Source organism: Eleutherodactylus coqui, chromosome 4, assembly GCF_035609145.1.
Source record: "Eleutherodactylus coqui strain aEleCoq1 chromosome 4, aEleCoq1.hap1, whole genome shotgun sequence".
Lineage (NCBI taxonomy): Eukaryota > Metazoa > Chordata > Amphibia > Anura > Eleutherodactylidae > Eleutherodactylus > Eleutherodactylus coqui.
This window is the reverse complement of record NC_089840.1, coordinates 279426613-279447369: the sequence shown is the minus strand read 5'-3', so window position 1 is coordinate 279447369 and position 20757 is coordinate 279426613. Positions and strand designations below refer to the sequence as shown.

The 20757-nt window shown below is 48.2% G+C and overlaps 2 protein-coding genes across 2 annotated transcripts in view; one reads left to right on the top strand and one right to left on the bottom strand.

Moving 5' to 3' along the window:
- LOC136624999 (zinc finger protein 585A-like) overlaps positions 1-9933 on the top strand; it is a 112928-nt gene extending 102995 nt beyond the window's left edge. Inside the window, exon 13 of the mRNA XM_066598919.1 lies at positions 8256-9933. Within this exon, the coding sequence (XP_066455016.1) occupies positions 8256-9346 (1091 nt within the window). The 3' untranslated portion in view covers positions 9347-9933. The remainder of the gene's footprint in view (positions 1-8255) is intronic.
- Positions 1-20757, bottom strand: part of LOC136624336 (zinc finger protein 250-like) — a 325143-nt gene that overhangs the window by 157685 nt on the left and 146701 nt on the right. The window lies entirely within an intron of this gene.

The window sequence follows — 20757 nt, the reverse complement described above, 5'->3', positions numbered from 1 at the left end:
CGCTGTGCTGCCACGCCGCGCGACACCGACTGCTGGCGACGTCCTGCTGCTGCTGACACATCTAGATTGCGAGACAGAGGTTGAGGAGGAGGAGGAGGAGGAGGAGGGTGGTTTAGTGGAGGAAGCATACACCGCCGAACATACCACCACCGAGCTGGGGCCCGCAATTCTGGGGGTGGGTAGGACGTGAGCGGTCCCAGGCTCTGACTCTGTCCCAGCCTCCACTAAATTCACCCAATGTGCCGTCAGGGAGATGTAGTGGCCCTGCCCGCCTGTGCTTGTCCACGTGTCCGTAGTTAAGTGGACCTTGCCACTAACCGCATTGGTGAGGGCGCGTACAATGTTGCGGGAGACGTGGTCGTGCAGGGCTGGGACGGCACATCGGGAAAAGTAGTGGCGACTGGGAACTGAGTAGCGCAGGGCCGCCGCCATCATAGCTTTGAAAGCCTCCGTTTCCACAACCCTATACGGCAGCATCTCAAGGCTGATAAATTTGGCTATGTTGACGGTTAACGATTGAGCGTGCGGGTGCGTGGCGGCGTACTTGCGCTCCAACACTTGCGCTAGCGACGGCTGGACTGTGCGGTGCGAGACATTGGTGGATGGGGCCGAGGACAGCGGGGGTGAGGGTGTGGGTGCAGGCCAGGAGACGGTAGTGCCTGTGTCCTGAGAGGGGGGTTGGATCTCAGTGGCAGGTTGGGGCATAGGGGGAGAGGCAGCGGTGCAAACCGGAGGCGGTGAACGGCCTTCGTCCCACCTTGTGGGGTGCTTGGCCATCATATGTCTGCGCATGCTGGTGGTGGTGAGGCTGTTGGTGGTGGCTCCCCGGCTGATCTTGGCGCGACAAAGGTTGCACACCACTGTTCGTCGGTCGTCAGGCGTCTCTGTGAAAAACTGCCAGACCTTAGAGCACCTCGGCCTCTGCAGGGTGGCATGGCGCGAGGGTGCGCTTTGGGAAACAGTTGGTGGATTATTCGGTCTGGCCCTGCCTCTACCCCTGGACACCGCACTGCCTCTTGCAACCTGCCCTGCTGCTGCCCTTGCCTCCCCCTCTGAAGACCTGTCCTGTGTAGGCGTTGCACACCAGGTGGGGTCAGTCACCTCATCGTCCTGCTGCTCTTCCTCCGAATCCTCTGTGCGCTCCTCCCTCGCACTTACTGCCCTTACTACTACCTCACTGCAAGACAACTGTGTCTCATCGTCATCGTCCTCCTCACCCACTGAAAGGTCTTGAGACAGTTGCCGTAAGTCCCCAGCCTCATCCCCCGGACCCCGGGAACTTTCCAATGGTTGTGCATCAGTGACGATAAACTCCTCTGGTGGGAGAGGAACCACTGCTGCCCAATCTGAGCAGGGGCCCGAGAACAGTTCCTGGGAGTGTTCCCGCTCCTGAGCATGTGTCATTGTAGTGGAGTGAGGAGGCTGGGAGGAAGGAGGAGCAGCAGACAGAGGATTCGGATTTGCAGCACTGGACGGCGCAGAACTCTGGGTGGATGATAGCTTGCTCGAAGCACTTTCTGCCATCCACGACAGGACCTGCTCACACTGCTCATTTTATAATAAAGGTCTCCCGCGTGGACCCATTAATTGGGCGATGAATGTGGGGACGCCAGAAACGTGCCTCTCTCCTAATCGCGCAGCAGTCGGCTGCGACACACCTGGATCAGGAGCTCGGCCTGTGCCCACACCCTCACTTGGCCCTCCGCGTCCTCGGCCGCGTCCACGTCCTCTAGGCCTACCCCTACCCCTCAGCATGCTGTATTACCAGTGATTTCCAAGCCAGGAAAAAAATTGGCGCAAGCCTGCAGCCAAAATAGAATTTTTTCCCTTGTTTTTCAAAAGGACAAGCCACACTGCGTGTATTCAATGAATACTACTAAGTTTAATAACTGTGTTGTGGCCCTGCAAATGTGTCAGAGAACTGCAGTGATGCAAAGTTATTCGCTACAGCAGATCAGGGATTTCCCATGCAGGAAATAAATTGGCGCAAGCCTGCAGCCAAAATAGAATTTTTTCCCTTGTTTTTCAAAGGACAAGCCACACTGCGTGTATTCAATGAATAATGTATGTCTTCTGGCCCTGCCTACACAATTCTATCCCTGTAGTATTAATGCCGGGTGCAATGGTCTGCACAGCCGGTTTTGAGAAAAAAAAAAAATGCAACACTGCTAACAGCAGCCTGGACAGTACTGCACACGGATAGATGTGGCCCTAGAAAGGACCGTTGGGGTTCTTGAAGCCTACACTCACTGCTAACACTCTCCCTGCCTAACCACCACTTCTGTCCCTATTGCAGGGCGCAATGCTCTGCAGATCCAATTTTGAAAAAAAAATAAATAAAATTACAGTGCTAACACAGTACTGCACACTATTAGATGTGGCCCTGAGAAGGACCGTTGGGGTTCTTGAAGCCTACAGTAACTCCTAACGCTCTCCCTACAGCAGCTCCAGCACGATACCACTGTCCCTCAGCTAACTCACAAGGCATCTGAGCCGAGCCGCGGGAGGGGCCGATTTTTATACTCGGGTGACATCTGATCGCCCCAGCCACTCACAGCAGGGGGGTGGTATAGGGCTGGAACGTCACAGGGAGAAGTTGTAATGCCTTCCCTGTCTTTCAATTGGCCAGAAAAGCGCGCTAACGTCTCAGAGAGGAAACTGAAAGTAACCGGAACACCGCGTGGTACTCGTTACGAATAACGAGCATCCCGAACACCCTGATATTCGCACGAATATCAAGCTCGGACGAGTACGTTAGCTCATCTCTAGTAGGGTCCAATCACACCTTGCATTAGTAGGGGGAGGGCCTTCTGCCTTTCCTCCTCCAGTGTGCCCACTATCTGCATTCCTATTGTTTCCCACTTCCCCTCGCACAGCCCACCCCTCACTGACCTTCCTTCGTCCTGTATTTGATCGTACATTCCTCTGTAGCCTGCTAAGACCAGTGGTGCCTCTGACGTGATGTTCACACATCTAGTGGTTCAGGAACTGCTCCAGACCAGGTAAGTTCTGCCTGGCAGCTAGCTCCCCTCCTAGAAGTAGGTCATATACAAATTACTTTGACTACTGTGCCCTTGGCATCATTTGTGACTCCAGAGCTGAAGGCTCCAGACAAGGCACAACCAGAGCCACATAATAGTGCGTGCTCTCACTTAAGACTTAGTTAAGACATAGTCATCTTCCCCACTAATGGACTCCCCAGTGTCCCATTTATCTAAAAATAACACTTTACCTGTGGCGGGTGCCTCATAGTTTTAGGACAGATGTGGCAAAAAACTGGAATCCCTAGCCAAACCTTCCTTTGAGGCAGTTGGTTTGGCACTTCTCCCTATTGTTGTTTCTAGTTGGGTCACTACCCAGGCTAGACGTAGTAAAATTACATTTCTTTATTAGGATTAGCTAACAACACTCACACACAGGGCTGGACACATAAAAGCTGTGGAGCGGTATTACACCAGAGGGGCTGGATGCAGATCCCCCACAGCGAACAAGACAAGAGAAAAAGAAAAAATCAAGAGAGAGTAACTTCCAATTGATGTCAGCCTAAGTCCAACCCGCTGCGGATATACACCAGGCGTGTATCTCAATTCAAGTTGGCTCAGATAGAGGTTACTTGCTGACATATTTGAGAGAACTGACTGTAACGTCGCAGTACTAGATTGATCGATGTTTTACTCTCTGATTGAATTAATATAAGGCTTGATTAGTGTACTCTCTCTGATAAAGCTCGATTTAATTCCCCCCCTCTCTCTCTACACGTTTCACCGCCAAATAAGCAGATCCTCAGGAGATTTAGAGAGCTGGATGTCTGAGACAGATGGTGGTCTGTCTCAGCTTAGGAGTAACAGTGCTATATTGAATCCTTATATTAGTGTCTGAGGATAAGGTTGCTTAAGGGCTTGCGGCAGCAGATGTCTCATATGTAGTCACCCCTGCTTTCCAGATGAAGCTTAGGGTCACTTTCCCTGTTTGGGATCTCATTGAGTCATAGGCACCCTCAATGTAGGTGCTCACTGCTCTAATTTTTTTTAGGAGATGGTATGAGGGAGATTTCAACCTAGCTCTTTCCTAAACCTTTAGTTCAGTTGCCCGGGCAATCCCTGGGTGCCTTCAAAGTTGACTTTCTAAGCCTCTCTCGCTTTTTAAAGTATGGCGGAGGTATCTACATAACTCAAAAGGCCACAAATGACATCCCTAGGAGGCTCCGAGGCAGAGGGTTTAGAGCTCAAGGCTCTGTGAATGCACTTGATGATGATGGCTTCTGCCCTCGTGTCCACAGCAAGGACTGGGAAATTTGGAGCGTTGCTACACGAAGTGCCCTGTTCGCCACAAATTCTGGAAGGCCACGAAACACGATGTTTTTGCATCAGCTCCTGTTCTCCTGGTCTTCCAATGTAAGCATGGCATGGTTCAGGTGCTCTTGCTGAGCAATTAAATTTGCTTGTGTGGCACTGCTGTGCTTGAGCAGAGTGTGTTGTGTATTTTCCAGAGCTTCTACTCTGTGGCCTATTTGGCTCATGTCGGATTTTATATCCGCCAGTTCTTTCATAACTGAAGATAGTGACTGTGCAAAAATCAGTTTTATAAAGGAATGTGAGATTGGATTACGATCTGGATCTTTGGCCTGTTCAGAGCTGATTGATTTGCACTCCATATCTGATCCCTCTAGATCCTGCTCCTACAGGTTGTTGTGTGAAGCTTTAATCTTTTGCGCAGCAGGCGAAGCATACTTTTTCCTTAGATATTTGTCTAAATCTGCTTGGTTCTTGGAGGGTTTTGGCATATCAAGGACCTCTTTGCTTATTTTTCTGTTGGAATTCACCATTTTTAGATGTTCTGTAGAATTATGCGGTTCCCCGTGGTGATGCAAGGAGGTCTCATTGTGCATTATTTGCATCTTGTTCTTCAGCAGCATCAGGACAATGCATGCTAAGGTGAAAAAAGTGGATGAGATTTAGCAGAGTGAGTGTCTTTATCTGAGAGGGGGTGAGGTTCCGCCACTTCCCTGAACCGCACTGACCCAGACCCAGCTAGGGGAAGAGGTGACTTGGGTGGTAAGGTGTTTTCGGGCCTCTAGCCTGCTTTCTCCTGCGTGTCTCCTGGGTTTATGGCGTAAAGGGGGGCTTCCTGTAGTGAGCCCGCTTTGCTGTAGTCTCTGGAGGGTTCGTGACAAGGGCCTCTCTCTGCTGACTGGTCTCTGCTTCTGGCTGCCAATATCGGGGCTTTGGCCTGTTTGTGAGAGGAGCTCACCGAACTGTGAGGTGTTTCCTGCTGCTGGGAGGCCCACTGCAGTACTGGGATCCAGCCACGTGGGACCGTCTGCTAATTTAGTCCCCGTCTTCTCTGGCTGACTAGGTCGCAACTTTCAAGGTGCACCGAGTAGGCCGAGGGACCTCTCTATTTGCTTCGGATGGCTCAGGGAGGATTCTGGTGCCGGTAGGGAGCGCTTCCGCGGGGTAAGGAAGCTGGATGGCCTCAGGTTAGCCACTTGTATGTGGAGCTCTTCTGCCGGCGCGTCTTCCTGCCTTGCCCACTAGGACACGTCCCCTCATTTCAACACTTTTAACCTCAGCTAACAGGTCTCCTCATTCAAGTCCAAACCGATAACATTATGACCGTCCCAAACATAAATCAAGGCAGGACCCGAAGCTTGGCGGTTAAGGCAGAGGCAACAAAAATCTTTACATTGACCAAAGATCACCTTCAAGTGTTCTTGGTAGTCCATATTCCAGGTGTAGACAATTGGATAGCAGGTTTTACCATAGCGTCCATCCTGATAGCACACATGGAGGTTGCCCCACCTGGGGATAGGAAGAAGGAGAGTTCTTAAGGCTACTTCTCACCATCCATCTTCAGTGTTTCTTCCTGTCCCAATGGACACAGAGGGAGATCTCCGTGCCAAACGGTGGTCACAGAGATTATACTCGCCGAGGAAGTCCAGGATATGGCCCATCCAGAATACCAAGAGGAGCAATCAGGAGGCCATGGGCCCGGGGTAGGTGCTCCTGCATCTCACACTTAAGTTCCAGCGTCTAGCGGTGGCCGGCTCCCCATGATGGCGTGGCGTCGCGTTCTGCGCAATGTCAGATGCATGCTTCTGGCGGCGTCCCCGAGTACTAAGGTGCCAAATTCAAACCCCTATAAGTTTCCCTGCGGGATTCAGGCTCCACAACACCTCCAGAATGCCATGGACAGCGTGGATGGTGAAAAGGAGATTGTGCCACTTGTAAGTGATCCACTTGGACAAATCTAAAAGTGGTGGCTTTAGTATGTTGGTATAGTGGCTTCTCCTATTTTTAGGAGGAAGCATTTAAAACAAAAGGGGATAGGAAAAGGATTAAAAGATGCTCTTTATGTATGAAAATGCTAGAGAATAGTGAAAAAAGCCTATTTGTCCAGAATGTACAGCAAAAATGGTGAAGGACGAGCAACAGGATTTATTGCAAGTTATATGTGCTATGGTCTGGGAAGAAGTTCATGCGGTTCGCGCCGCACAGATATCCGATTCTCAGCCAGGAACCTCCAGGCAGGCTAAGAAAGCCCCGTACATGGGATTATGTAGTTTCTACACCTGAGCTATCTGAGGTGGACTATTCAGATGATGATTCGTCAGAATATTCAGCGCTCATAATAGCGAGAGAAAATATTATTTCTCCAAACAAGACTTGGACAAATTAATTTCAGCGGTAAGCTATACTATGGAGGTGATTGAAGTTCTTCAACCCAGATTCATACAGGATAAAAAGTTTGGGGGTCTCTGATCTCAACAGAAAAAGTGCTTCTCAGTGAATGAAAACCTAAAGAAGCTTATTACAGAGGAATGGTATGTGGCAAAAAGGGGCCTATCCATTCCTAGGGAGTTTCAGGAAAGACTCCTGTTTGCATCAGAGGATACGGTGCTGTGGGATTCAATCCCAAAAGTAGATGTGTAGGTAGCAAAGCTTGTCAGGAAAACTTCCCTTCCATTTGAGGATGCTTCTCAGCTTAAAGACCCAATGGATAGAACGATTCCTTAAAAGAGCTTGGGAGTCGTCGGCTACCAAAATAGAGTCCAATATAGCAGCTACATCAGTAGCGAGATCCAAGTACCTATGGGTTGACCAGTTCAAGTCTCACCTACAACAAAAAATATCCAGAGAAGAAATTCTAGAGCGCATCCCTCTATGTAAGAAGTCTACAGCCTTTCTAGCCAACACTTGGGCCTAGTCTGTGAGATTTGCTGCGCAAAATCCTGGGTTAGGAAACTCCGCTAGAAGAGCGTTATGGCTTAGAGCCTGGTCGGGAGACACGTTGTCCAAAGACAGATTGTGCGCAATTCTCTTCCAGGGTAAATACCTATTTGGCCCAGTCCTAGATAAGATCCTGGAGAAGGCAGGTGATGGGAAAAAGGGTTTCCCGACAGACTACCTGCCAAGAAAAGCTTCATCCTTCCAAAGAGAATCTTACCAACCTAGAGGGAAAAGCAAAGGGAAAATGGGCATGTGGTCTTTTCCCCCTAAATCCAAACCTAGATATAACTAGATAAATACTCGGCATCATACTGGATTTTGACAATCTTCTTTCTGAAGACCTGCCAGAGGCATGTCTTTAATATGCAAGTGATCATGGCAGCACTGAAATCCCTCAGAAGCCCCTGGCTGCCATGATAGCCAGATGACACCTCATTGATTTAGTTGCATGGGGGCTTTTGTGATATTTAAATCCCAAAAAGGGACATTAAGATGCCGATGTCAGAACTCATAGTGGCATTTAAAGGGTGAACAGCCATGATCAGAGATCACAGCTGTTGTTGGCTGATTACTGCTGGTCAAAGACCTCTGCTAACCACTGTGTATGGATCAGGATCGCTTCCTGAGGCCACTGGATAGGCAGTGGACGGCTATATATGTTCTAACTCCACAGGGTATGTGCAGTTGAGATGTATATATCTTATGTGTGTGACAAAAGGGGTTAAAATAAAGCCGCTATTTGGAGTACTCCGTACGTAAATACTGAGCTTCAATGGAGAGATGAAAAATACAAAAAGTTTATTCGCTAAAAATCATTGGTCTTTTAGGATGTTTGTCAGTAGATTAGGTGCTCCTTGAATTATTGTGGCTCCTGTGAATGGGAAAACCCTTTTTAATGTTTGAATTTTGATACATGCCTTAGAATTTGTATGAACATTTTTTTCTTATACAAATGTCATAAACTAGCTATCAGTAGAATTTAAATGTTATATTGAAAAATATTAAAATCCATTTTGTTCTTGGCAGATGACACCAGGAGCTCAGAGGGACATTTAATATCAACAGATTGTATAATGGAAGATCATAGTATCATACAAGATCCATATGAAGAGTCTGCCATTGTCCCAAATATACCCTTTGCACTTGACAGCAAAGATCTATCAACTGATCTTTCTAAACAGGTTCCATCTTCGGATTCATTGCAGAATGTTAAACAAAATAATACTTACAGAAAAGATGTTGAACATCACAGAATTCATACAAGGGAGAGGCCATATTCATGCTCAGAATGTGGGAAATGTTTTTACCAGAAATTACACCTTGTTGCACATTGTAGAATTCACACCGGAGAGAAGCCATATTCATGTTCAGAATGTGGGAAAAGTTTTTACTGGAAATCAAAACTTGTTAGACATCAGAGAATTCACACAGGAGAGAAGCCTTATTCATGTTCTGATTGTGGGAAATCTTTTAAGCAAAAATCATATCTTGAGAAACATGAGAGAATTCACACAGGGGGCAATGTTTATTCATGCTCGGAATGTAAGAAACATTTTAACCATAAAAATAGTCTTGTGGAACATGAGAGAATTCACACAGGAGAGAAACAGCATTCATGTTCTTATTGTGGAAAATATTTTACGCAGAAATCAACTCTTGTTATACATCAGAGAATTCACACAGGAGAGAAGCCATATTCATGTTCAGAATGTGGGAAATGTTTTAGAGATAAATCAAGGCTTGTGAATCATCAGAGAATTCACACAGGTGAGAAGCCATATTTGTGTTCAGAATGTGGGAAATGTTTTAATCGTAAATCAAATCTTATGAAGCATAAGAGAATTCATACAGGGCAAAAGCAATATTCATGTTCAGAATGTGGGAAATCCTTTAACCACAAATCAAGTCTTGTGAAACATAAGAGAATTCACACAGGCGAGAAGCCATATTCATGTTCAGAATGTGGGAAATCCTTTAACCAAAAATCAAGTCTTGTGAATCATAAGAGAATTCACACAGGGGAGAAACCATATTTATGTTTAGAATGTGGGAAAGGGTTTAACCGAAATTCACGTCTTGTGGCACATCAGAGTATTCACACAGGGGAGAAACTATAAAGCTGGGTTTACACAGGGTCGATTTGCCATGGAATTTCCCAGCGGCAAATCCACCTGCGGCCGCTAATTCTGTGGTTAACCAGCCAAAGTTGGCATTATGGTGCTGATCTCTGGGATGCAGCATGTCAATTCTTTTCTTTTTTCCATTGCAGCCTGCTCTTCCGTAGAAGGATTTGAAGCTGGGGCTTATACCGCGGAAATCTCACAGTTTTTTGCAGTGGCAAAACCGAAAGATTTCCACGGTGAAACCGACCTGTGGGAGCCCAGCATTATTGTCCTGAATGTGGGAAATATTTACACCTAAATCAGATCATTTTAGACATCAGAGAAGTCACACAGGGGAGAAACCATTTTGATTTTCTGAATTTTGGGAATATTTTACTTGGAAATCAAATCTTGTTAACTATGAAAAAACACAACGTACGGAAAAACTGTTTTAATGCTTTGAATTTGGCAAATGCTGCACTCACAAATCTCATTTGTTACACAGCAAATAACTAAGCTGCCATTTTCTTTATTTATTGATAGCAGAAAAAAAGTCCAACATTAAAAGTCCTTCACAGAGCTAGACAAACTAAAATGTAACTTTTATTATAGATTTTTATAAAATCCTAACATGGGCTAACAAACAGAGACAAAAGTGACAAACGTACCAAAAGACAGAGAACATACACGTAGTGATGGGCATAACCCGATAGAGTGGTTGCCCGATCCTGACTATTATGTGAGATGCCTAACTGTAGTGTCGACAGTCAGTCTTGTTGTGACGGAATCACTCAGATTATATTCCAGTGTGTTTTGGCTGAATTAGTGTATCTGGAATGAGCCAAAAGGATACTGGATTTTAGGCAAGATACTTGTCGGATCAGTATAGAAACTAGGTATCAAGCATAGTCTAGCATAAAGATGAACTATTATTCTGGATATTATTAGTGTAATTTGGTCAGATGGAAATGACTCATATAACTCCTCGAAGGTATGGTGATGCTCATATAGTAATGCTCAACGCGTTTCCCTACTGATATACGCAGTAGTTCATCAGGAGCAAATACAAGAGTAGAAGACGTATGAGTTTGACTGTATTACCAGAACTAAATTGTCCCAAACAAAAGAGATTTAGGGCAAAGATAAGGTATGCAAGCTCTGTCGGCTTGTTGGTGTGATAGTATAGGATATTAGTCTCTTATCATCCAGGCGGTGAGGAGTAAATACCTATATATTATACTTCTAAGGTTAAGAATAAATATATATATGGATGATAGAATCAAGGTCCTAAATAGGAGTAAGATTTGTGCTCTAAGTAGAGATCAAGCAAATAGCACTGATGACTAGGCGATGCCGCATGATAGCGGAGGCAGTAAGATCAAAGCTGGACGCCTAGATACCAGAGTTATATTACTGGCTATAAGGAGAGTAACAAGCTGTGATAGAGCCCCAAGTTCAAAGGTAAGTTAGGGTCTGTCATCAAAAAGTGCCAGTAGTCAGAAGGCGCCGCATAATAGCGGAGACAGAAGTGGTATCTCTGCTGCCTAGGATAAGTGCTATCTACAAGCTATAGTATCACACTGACCCTAACTTACCTTACCTAGGTATTTACTCCTCACCACCTGGATGATAAGAGACTAATATCCTATACTATCACACCAACAAGCCGACAGAGCTTGCATACCTTATCTTTGCCCTAAATCTCTTTTGTTTGGGACAATTTAGTTCTGGTAATACAGTCAAACTCATACGTCTTCTACTCTTGTATTTGCTCCTGATGAACTACTGCGTATATCAGTAGGGAAACGCGTCGAGCATTACTATATGAGCATCACCATACCTTCGAGGAGTTATATGAGTCATTTCCATCTGACCAAATTACACTAATAATATCCAGAATAATAGTTCATCTTTATGCGAGACTATGCTTGATACCTAGCATCTACACTGATCCGACAAGTATCTTGCCTAAAATCCAGTATCCTTTTGGCTTATTCCAGATACACTAATTCAGCCAAAACACACTGGAATATAATCTGAGTGATTCCGTCACAACAAGACTGACTGTCGGACACTACAGTTAGGCATCTCACATAATAGTCAGGATCGGGCAACCACTCTATGGGGGTATGCCCATCACTACGTGTATGTTCTCTGTCTTTTGGTACGTTTGTCACTTTTGTCTCTGTTTGTTAGCCTATGTTAGGATTTTATAAAAATCTATAATAAAAGTTACATTTTAGTTTGTCTACCTCTGTGAAGGGCTATATATTTTTTGAAGTGTTAGACATAGTTCTGCCTCTGTGATTTCAACATTAAAAGTCAGTGATCTTTTGACACTTTCAGCAAAAGGTTAAATTGTTCATGAGGGTTCATGCATAAATGGGAAGTTTGAGAAATCTATAGCACAGATAACACTGACCTGGGGATTTCCCAATATTATTTCAAGGACCATAAAACCTTCACATCTTTATCAGTGACTATTTTAAAATGTTTGTATTTCTGTTGTATTATTTTAAGTACAAATTAATCACATCCATGTCTGTGCCTTGTCATAATTATGTTTGTGTCAACATTAGAGATGAGCGAGCACCAAAATGCTCGGGTGCTCGTTACTCGAGTCGAAATTTCCGCGATGCTAGAGGGTTCGTTTCGAGTAACGAACCCCATTGAAGTCAATGGGCGACTCGAGCATTTTTGTATATCGCCGATGCTCGCTAAGGTTTTCATTTGTGAAAATCTGGGAAATTCAAGAAAGTGATGGGAACAACACAGAAATGGATAGGGCAGGCGAGGGGCTACATGTTGGGCTGCATCTCAAGTTCACAGGTCCCACTATTAAGCCACTCCCCCCTCCCAACAATTTTTACTTCTGAAAAACCCTCATTAGCAAGGCATACCTTAGCTAAGCACCACACTACCTCCAACAAAGTACAATCACTGCCTGCATGACACTCCGCTGCCACTTCTCCTGGGTTACATGCTGCCCAACTCCCCCGCACGACCCAGTGTCCACAGCGCACACCAAAGTGTCCCTGCGCAGCCTTTAGCTGCCCTCATGCCACACGCTGGCCTCATAGCCACACCACCCTCATGTCTATTTATAAGTGCGTCTGCCATGAGGAGGAACCGGAGGCACACACTGCAGAGGGTTGGCAGGGCCGGGCAGCGACCCTCTTTAAAAGGGGTGGGGCGATAGCCCACAATGGTGTACAGAAGCAATGAGAAATCCAATCCTGTGCCACCTCCATCAGGAGCTGCACACGTGGGCATAGCAATGGGGAACCCATGTGCCACACACTATTCATTTTGTCAAGGTGTCGCATAGCTCAATCCACACTGCAAGGGGAAAGCCGTCTGCGCTCTGCCCCCTACCCAAGTCAGTCAGTGTCTTTGTGCCAGACAGGTCAAACACCGCGATGGGAGCTAAGTTTGCACCAACAGCATAGGTGGGTCCTAGGAAACCCAAGACATGAACCAAAAATTGATCTGACCGGCCAAACATGGCAGACTTGCACCACGGCCACGACATAGGCCTCGGCCCCCAGCTTCAGCAATCCTAGGCAGGAAGCGGACTTTCACTGCACCCAGGACATAGGCCTCTGCACAAACCCTCAGCAATCGCGGGCATACAGCGGACTCCAATGCTAGCGTAGCTGTGCACGTCTCATTAGCGCTGTATTGCTCCTGTAGCTTGTCCCAATGCAGTGCCCCGGATAGTAGAGCTAACGTCAGATTAAATACAGGTGGGCTTCGGCCCACACTGCATGCCCCAGTCAGACCGGGGTTTTTTATAAATAGTCACAGGCAGGTACAACTCCGCAATGGGAATTCCGTGTGCATCCACAGCATGGGTGGCTCCCTGGAACCCACCGGCGGTACATAAATAAATCCCATTGCAGTGCCCAGCACAGCTGAGGTAACGTCAGGTTTAAAGCAGGTGGGCTTCGGCCCACACTACATGCCCCAGTCAGACTGGGGTTCTTTATAAGTAGACACATGCAGTTACAACTCCGTGTGGACCGACAGCATAGTTGGGTCCCAGGAAGCCATCGGCGGTACATAAATAAATCCCATTGCATTGCCAAGCACAGCTGAGGTAACGTCCGATTAAATGCAGGTGGGCTTCGGCCCACACTGCATGCCCCAGTCTGACCGGGGTTTTTAATACATAGACACTGGCAGGTACAAATCCCTAATGTGAAGTCCCTGTGGACCGACAGCATGGGTGGCTCCCTGGAACCCATTGGCGGTACATAAATGTATCCCATTGCAGTGCCCTGCTCAGCAGAGCTAACGTCACATACAATACAGGTGGGCTTCGGCCCACAGTGCATGCCCCAGTCAGACTGGTAATATGTACCTTAACAGTAACCGCGGTGGTGGGAATGTGGTGGCGACTGCGGACCTAGTAGCGCGGTTTTATTTCGTTGGTTTTCGGAATGTGGCCAGGATTAAGTGGGCCGTGGCGGGGGGGCTCTCTTGTGTCGTTAAAGGTGAAATTCTTGGACTGCCACCAGACGGACCAATGCAAAGGTATTTGCCAAGAATGTTTTCATTGTTGGAGGAGGAGGGGGATGTTTTTGAGGCACTACGTGTCCTGTCCACGTGTCCGTGGTTATATGCACCTTAACAGTAATCGCGTTGGTGGGAAATGGCCTCGCCGCCATCATGTCTTTGGGAAGCCTCCGTTTCCACACCCCAGTGACATAGCATTAGCAGCGGTATAGGCAGAGCCTAGAATTAGTAACATTTCAGCGGTAGCATTAGGGACAGGCCCCAGTAACATATCACTAGCAGCATTATAGGGGGAGCACAGTATTAGTTCTATTTCAGTAGTAGTAGCAGTCCAGACAGGCCCCAGTAACAATTCCAAAGCAGCAGTATAGGGGGAGCGCAGTCTTAGTTCCATTTCAGTAATAGTAGCACTCAAGACAGGCCCCAGTAACATTCCCGTTGCAGCAGTTTAGGGAGATAACCGTCTCTTTCACATTTCAGTAGTTGCAGTATAGACAAGGCCCCAGTTACATTTATGTAGCAAAAGTGTAGGCCAACCCCACACACCTTGCTGTACCTTGAGTGCAGGCGAAGCCCATAAAAATTACTACTGTAATTACACTGTAAGCGAGGGCCAAAAAAAATTGGTGTACCAACAGTACTAATGTACCTCAGAAAAATTGCCCATGCCCAACCAAGAGGGCAGGTGAAACCCATTAATCGCTTTGGTTACTGTGGCTTAATTTGTAACTAGGCCTGGAGGCAGCCCAGTTAAAATAAAAATTGGTTCAGGTGCAAGTTTCAACGCTTTAATGAGAATTAAAACGTCTAACATTGTTTACAAAAGTTATATGACTGAGCCTTGTGGGCCTAAGAAAAATTGCCCGTTCAGCGTGATTACGTGAGGTTTCAGGAGGAGGAGGATGAATATAATACACAGATTGATGAAGCTAAAAGGTCCCCGTTTTTTATGGTGATAGAGAACGATGTTTCCATCCGCGGGTGCAGCCTACGTATTGTTTAGGTACCGCTGCTGTCCGCTGGTGGAGAAGAGAAGTCTGGGGAAATCCAGGCTTTGTTCATCTTTATGAGTGTAAGCCTGTCGGCACTGTCAGTTGACAGGCGTGTACGCTTATCCGTGATGATTCCCCCAGCCGCACTAAACACCCTCTCTGACAAGACGCTAGCCGCAGGACAAGCAAGCACCTCCAGGGCATACAGCGCGAGTTCAGGCCACGTGTCCAGCTTTGACACCCAGTAGTTGTAGGGAGCAGAGGAGTCACGGAGGACGGTCGTGCGATCGGCTACGTACTCCCTCACCATCCTTTTACAGTGCTCCCGCCGACTCAGCCTTGACTGGGGAGCGGTGACACAGTCTTGCTGGGGAGCCATAAAGCTGTCAAAGGCCTTGGAGAGTGTTCCCCTGCCTGCGCTGTACATGTTGCCTGATCTCCGCGCCTCCCCTGCTACCTGGCCCTCGGAACTGCGCCTTCTGCCACTAGCTCTTTCGGATGGGAATTTTACCATCAGTTTGTCCGCCAGGGTCCTGTGGTATAGCATCACTCTCGAACCCCTTTCCTCTTCGGGTATGAGAGTGGAAAGGTTCTCCTTATACCGTGGGTCGAGCAGTGTGTACACCCAGTAATCCGTAGTGGCCAGAATGCGTGTAACGCGAGGGTCATGAGAAAGGCATCCTAACATGAAGTCAGCCATGTGTGCCAGGGTACCTGTACGCAACACATCGCTGTCCTCACTAGGAAGATCACTTTCAGGATCCTCCTCCTCAGGCCATACACGCTGAAAGGATGACAGGCAAGCAGCATGGGTACCCTCAGCAGTGGGCCAAGCTGTCTCTTCCCCCTCCTCCTCATGCTCCACCCCCTCCTCCTCCTCAACGCGCTGAGATATAGACATGAGGGTGCTCTGACTATCCAGCGACATACTGTCTTCCCCCGCCTCCGTTTCCGAGCGCAAAGCGTCTGCCTTTATGCTTTGCAGGGAACTTCTCAAGAGGCATAGCAGAGGAATGGTGACGCTAATGATTGCAGCATCGCCGCTCACCATCTGGGTAGACTGCTCAAAGTTTCCAAGGACCTGGCAGATGTCTGCCAACCAGGCCCACTCTTCTGTAAAGAATTGAGGAGGCTGACTCCCACTACGCCGCCCATGTTGGAGTTGGTATTCCACTATAGCTCTATGCTGCTCATAGAGCCTGGCCAACATGTGGAGTGTAGAGTTTCACCGTGTGGGCACGTCGCACAGCAGTCGGTGCACTGGCAGATTAAACCGATGTTGCAGGGTGGCAGCGTCCGTGTTGGACTTGCGGAAATGTGCGCTGAGCCGGCGCACCTTTCCGAGCAGGTCTGACAAGTGTGGGTAGCTTTTCAGAAAACGCTGAACCACCAAATTAAAGACGTGGGCCAGGCATGGCACGTGCGTGAGGCTGCCGAGCTGCAGAGCCGCCACCAGGTTACGGCCGTTGTCACACACGACCATGCCCAATTGGAGGCTCAGCGGCGAAAGCCAGCGGTCGGTCTGCTCTGTCAGACCCTGCAGCAGTTTGTGGGCCGTGTGCCTCTTCTCTCCTAAGCTGAGTAGTTTCAGCACGGCCTGCTGGCGCTTGCCCACCGCTGTGCTGCCACCACGCACGATACCGACTGGTGGCGACGTGCTGCTGCTGACACATCTTGATTGCGAGACAGAGGTTGCGTAGGAGGAGGAGGAGGAGGAGGGTGGTTTAGTAGAGGAAACATACACCGCCGCAGATACCACCACCGAGCTGGGGCCCGCAATTCTGGGGGTTGGTAGGACGTGAGCGGTCCCAGGCTCTGACTCGGTCCCAGCCTCCACTAAATTCACCCAATGTGCCGTCAGGGAGATATAGTGGCCCTGCCCGCCTGTGCTTGTCCACGTGTCCGTTGTTAAGTGGACCTTGGCAGTAACCGCGTTGGTGAGGGCGCGTACAATGTTGCGGGAGACGTGGTTGTGCAGGGCTGGGACGGCACATCGGGAAAAGTAGTGGCGACTGGGAACGGAGTAGCGCGGGGCCGCCGCCGCCATCATGCTTTTGAAAGCCTCCGTTTCCACAAGCCTATACGGCAGCATCTCCAGGCTGATCAATTTGGCTATGTGCACGTTTAACGCTTGAGCGTGCGGGTGCGTGGCGGCGTACTTGCGCTTGCGCTCAAAGAGTTGCGCTAGCGACGGCTGGACGCTGCGCTGAGAGACATTGCTGGATGGGGCCAAGGACAGCGGAGGTGAGTGTGTGGGTGCAGGCCGGGAGACGGTCGTGCCTGTGTCCTGAGAGGGGGGTTGGATCTCAGTGGCAGGTTGGGGCACAGGGGGAAAGGCAGTGGTGCAAACCGGAGGCGGTGAACGGCCTTCGTCCCACCTTGTGGGGTGCTTGGCCATCATATGCCTGCGCATGCTGGTGGTGGTGAGGCTGGTGGTGGTGGCTCCTTGGCTGATCTTGGCGCGACAAACCTTGCACACCACAGTTCGTCGGTCGTCTGCACTCTCAGTGAAAAACTGCCAGACCGTTGAGCACCTCGGCCTCTGCAGGGTGGCATTGCGCGAGGGGGTGCTTTGAGAAACAGTTGGGGGAGTCTTCGTTCTGGCCCTGCCTCTACCCCTGTCCACCGCACTGCCTCTTCCAACCTGCCCTGCTGCTGCACTTGCCTCCCCCTCTGAAGACCTGTCCTCAGTAGGCTTAGCAAACCAGGTGGGGTCAGTCACCTCTGTGCACTCCTCCCTCGGACTTACTGCCCTTACTACTACCTCACTGATAGACAACTGTGTCTCATCGTCATCGTCCTCCTCACCCACTGAAAGCTCTTGAGACAGTTGCCGGAAGTCCCAAGCCTTATCCCCCGGACCCCGGGAACTTTCCAAAGGTTGGGCATCGGTCACGACAAACTCCTCCGGTGGAAGAGGAACCATTGCTGCCCATTCTAAGCAGGGGCCCGAGAACAGTTCCTGGAAGTCTGCCTGCTCCTCAGAATGTGTCATTTTCATGGAGTGAGGAGGCTGGGAGAAAGGAGGAGCAGCAGCCAGAGGATTCAGAGTTGCAGCAGTGGACGGCGTAGAACTCTGGGTGGTCGATAGATTGCTGGATGCACTTTCTGCCATCCACGACAGGACCTGCTCACACTGCTCATTTTCTAATAAAGGTCTACCGCGCGGACCCATTAATTGTGAGATGAATCTGGGGATGCCAGAAACGTGCCTCTCTCCTAATCCCACAGCAGTCGGCTGCGATACACCTGGATCAGGAGCTCGGCCTGTGGCCACACCCTGACTTGGGCCTCCGTGTCCTCGCCCGCGTCCACGTCCTCTAGGCCTACCCCTACCCCTCAGCATGGTGTATTACGAGTAGAGCAAAAACAGAACGCTGTAATTAAATGTTCCGCTTATTGGCCTGTGGTTGGAGGCTGACTTCGCGTACGGAACGCACGGCAGAGCCAGGAAACAATTTTGCGCACGCCTGCACTGAGACATAGGTGCTTATGACTGAGCTAGTGGAATTCACAGCACAGAAGCAGTCAAGTGGCCAAAGGCCAGTAGTAGGCCTTAAGTATTTTGCTTTTTTTTTTTTAAAATGCTGAGCTGATACAGCAGACAGATACTGTAGGCAACGTATAATATTATGTATACTGTTTCCCTCTGGTGGGATGACGGCGGTGATGTAATGGAGACAGCAGAGACAGGAAACAATTTTGCGCAAGCCTGCTGTAACGCTTAGCTGCGTATTAATTAGGACTACTACCCCCAGCAGACACGCAGTAAACTGAAGACGGTCACAGGCAGCCCAAATATAGTCTTTTTCCCCAATTTTTTTGAAAAAGCCCACTGCCTATATAGCCTGTATATCTCTTTCCCTGCCTCACCAGTACTGGCCCTATACTCTGTACAATGACTGCAGACTCAGGACGCAATGCTCTGCACGCCCGATATACAAAAAAAAAAAATTGTGCAACACTGCTCACAGCAGCCTCAACAGTACTGCACACGGTCAGATGTGGCCCTAAGAAGGACCGTTGGGGTTCTTCAAGCCTAAAATAACTCCTAACGCTCTCCCTATAGCAGCAGCAGCACTTTCCCTGATCTCTGTCAGAATGCATCTGTGGTGAGCCGCGGGCGGGGCAGATTTAAATACTCTGGTGACACCTGATCTCCCCAGCCACTCACTGCAGGGGGGTGGTATAGGGCTGGAACATCACAGGAGGAAGTTGTAATGCCTTCCCTGTCTTTCTATTGGCCAGAAAAGCGCGCAAATGTCTGAGATGAAAGTGAAAGTAACTCGAACATCGCGTGGTGCTCGCCTCGAGTAACGAGCATCTCGAACACCCTAATACTCGAACGAGCATCAAGCTCGGACGAGTACGCTCGCTCATCTCTAATTATATAGAATCAATTAAATTAATACCATGTTTGATCTCTATACCTTAATTCAGAGACCACTCATTATATAAGGGCGCGATTGTACTTGCTTTCTAAACCTCTTTATCTCTTCCTTTTAAGCTCAATGATGCTGATTTTGGGAGAGAGGTGGTAGGGTACAGTTGCCTCTAGGTTTTCAGTAATAAATATTATATAGTACAGACAGCAAACTTGAAAGCCAGTTAACGCTGGATAGTGCAGAAACCTGACACTTAAAAGAACCAAGACTCAAACCCATAACCAGACTCTACTGTAAGAATGATGGGAGATGGGATAAAGAGAAAAACACACAGAATGGAAATTGAATTTTTCCAAATGCAATAAAAAACCCAAGAGGAGTAAAGTTTCCTAGCCATCATTCTGGCTTGAATGACAGGTTCCTTAAATCCTCAGGCTGTCGAGATGGTGGCTTCAATTGTCAAGCTGATAACTGGAGTGTAGGCAAATTCCGGTGAAATAGGGGTTCCTGTAAGAGAAGATATTGAAGAGGAAGGCACCGCATAGAGTCGACGAGTAGGTCAACTAGATCTGCGTACCACGCCCTCTGGGGTGAATCTGGGGTGGTAAGAATCATCAGAAGGCCTTTTATTTTGATATTCTTCTTGACGTCATGGGATTAGTGGAAAGGGGGAAAGACATGTGAACTGGAATTTTGTCTATGAGCTTAATAGAGCATCCTTTGCTTTAGCTTGGGGGTCCTTAGTCCTTTGTTCTCTCACCAGGTCTGGTGTAGCCGGAGAGCGGCCTTGTTGAGCTGGCTTTGAAGGAGAGCTTGGGGAGCTTCATGGGAAATAGCAATGGATTTCTTTGTTATCTTGTGGCCTATCGGGTGAGGCAGCGCTGTAGGCCTCAGCTGTGGAGTTCTGATGGGAACTTCGAGTGGATAAAAATTCAGTGAGGTGCTTGGGTCGTGCCTTGGAAGTCTCGTGACAAGTCATCTCAAAGATTCCCTGGCACATGCTAAAGTTTGGGTGAGTGAAAAGCCTGGGGGTAAGCTTAGATGTCGCTAAAAGAGGAGAGACCAAGCTGAGCTCAGAAGAAAGCAGCCATCTCAGTTTGCATCTCAGAGCTGTAGTAAGGATAGGAGAAACCTCCGCTATATCCTGAACTTATTACAGTCATATCTGAGGAAGGGGCCGCGTCCCCGAAACACGTAAAATATTGGCTGCCTTAACAAAGTAGAACGGGTAAAATCACCTATATTAATAGCATTTTGTGAGAGTTGTGTCTCCAAGTCCATAAATTTTCATGCTGCCTCCTAGTCTATAAAAGGGGAGACGGAGTTAACCTCAGAAGAAAGCAGAGATCTCGGTCCATAACCAGGCCACGCCCCCAATGCCGTCCATTTTTAAAGGCTTTCACGGTGCGGGATAAATATTGCGGCATTCTAATAATTCTGACTTACATACACGGCAATACAAATATGTGACAGGTTTTCTTATTGGAAAATTGGTAAAATGTGTTTCTTTCAACTTTTAATATACTATTTT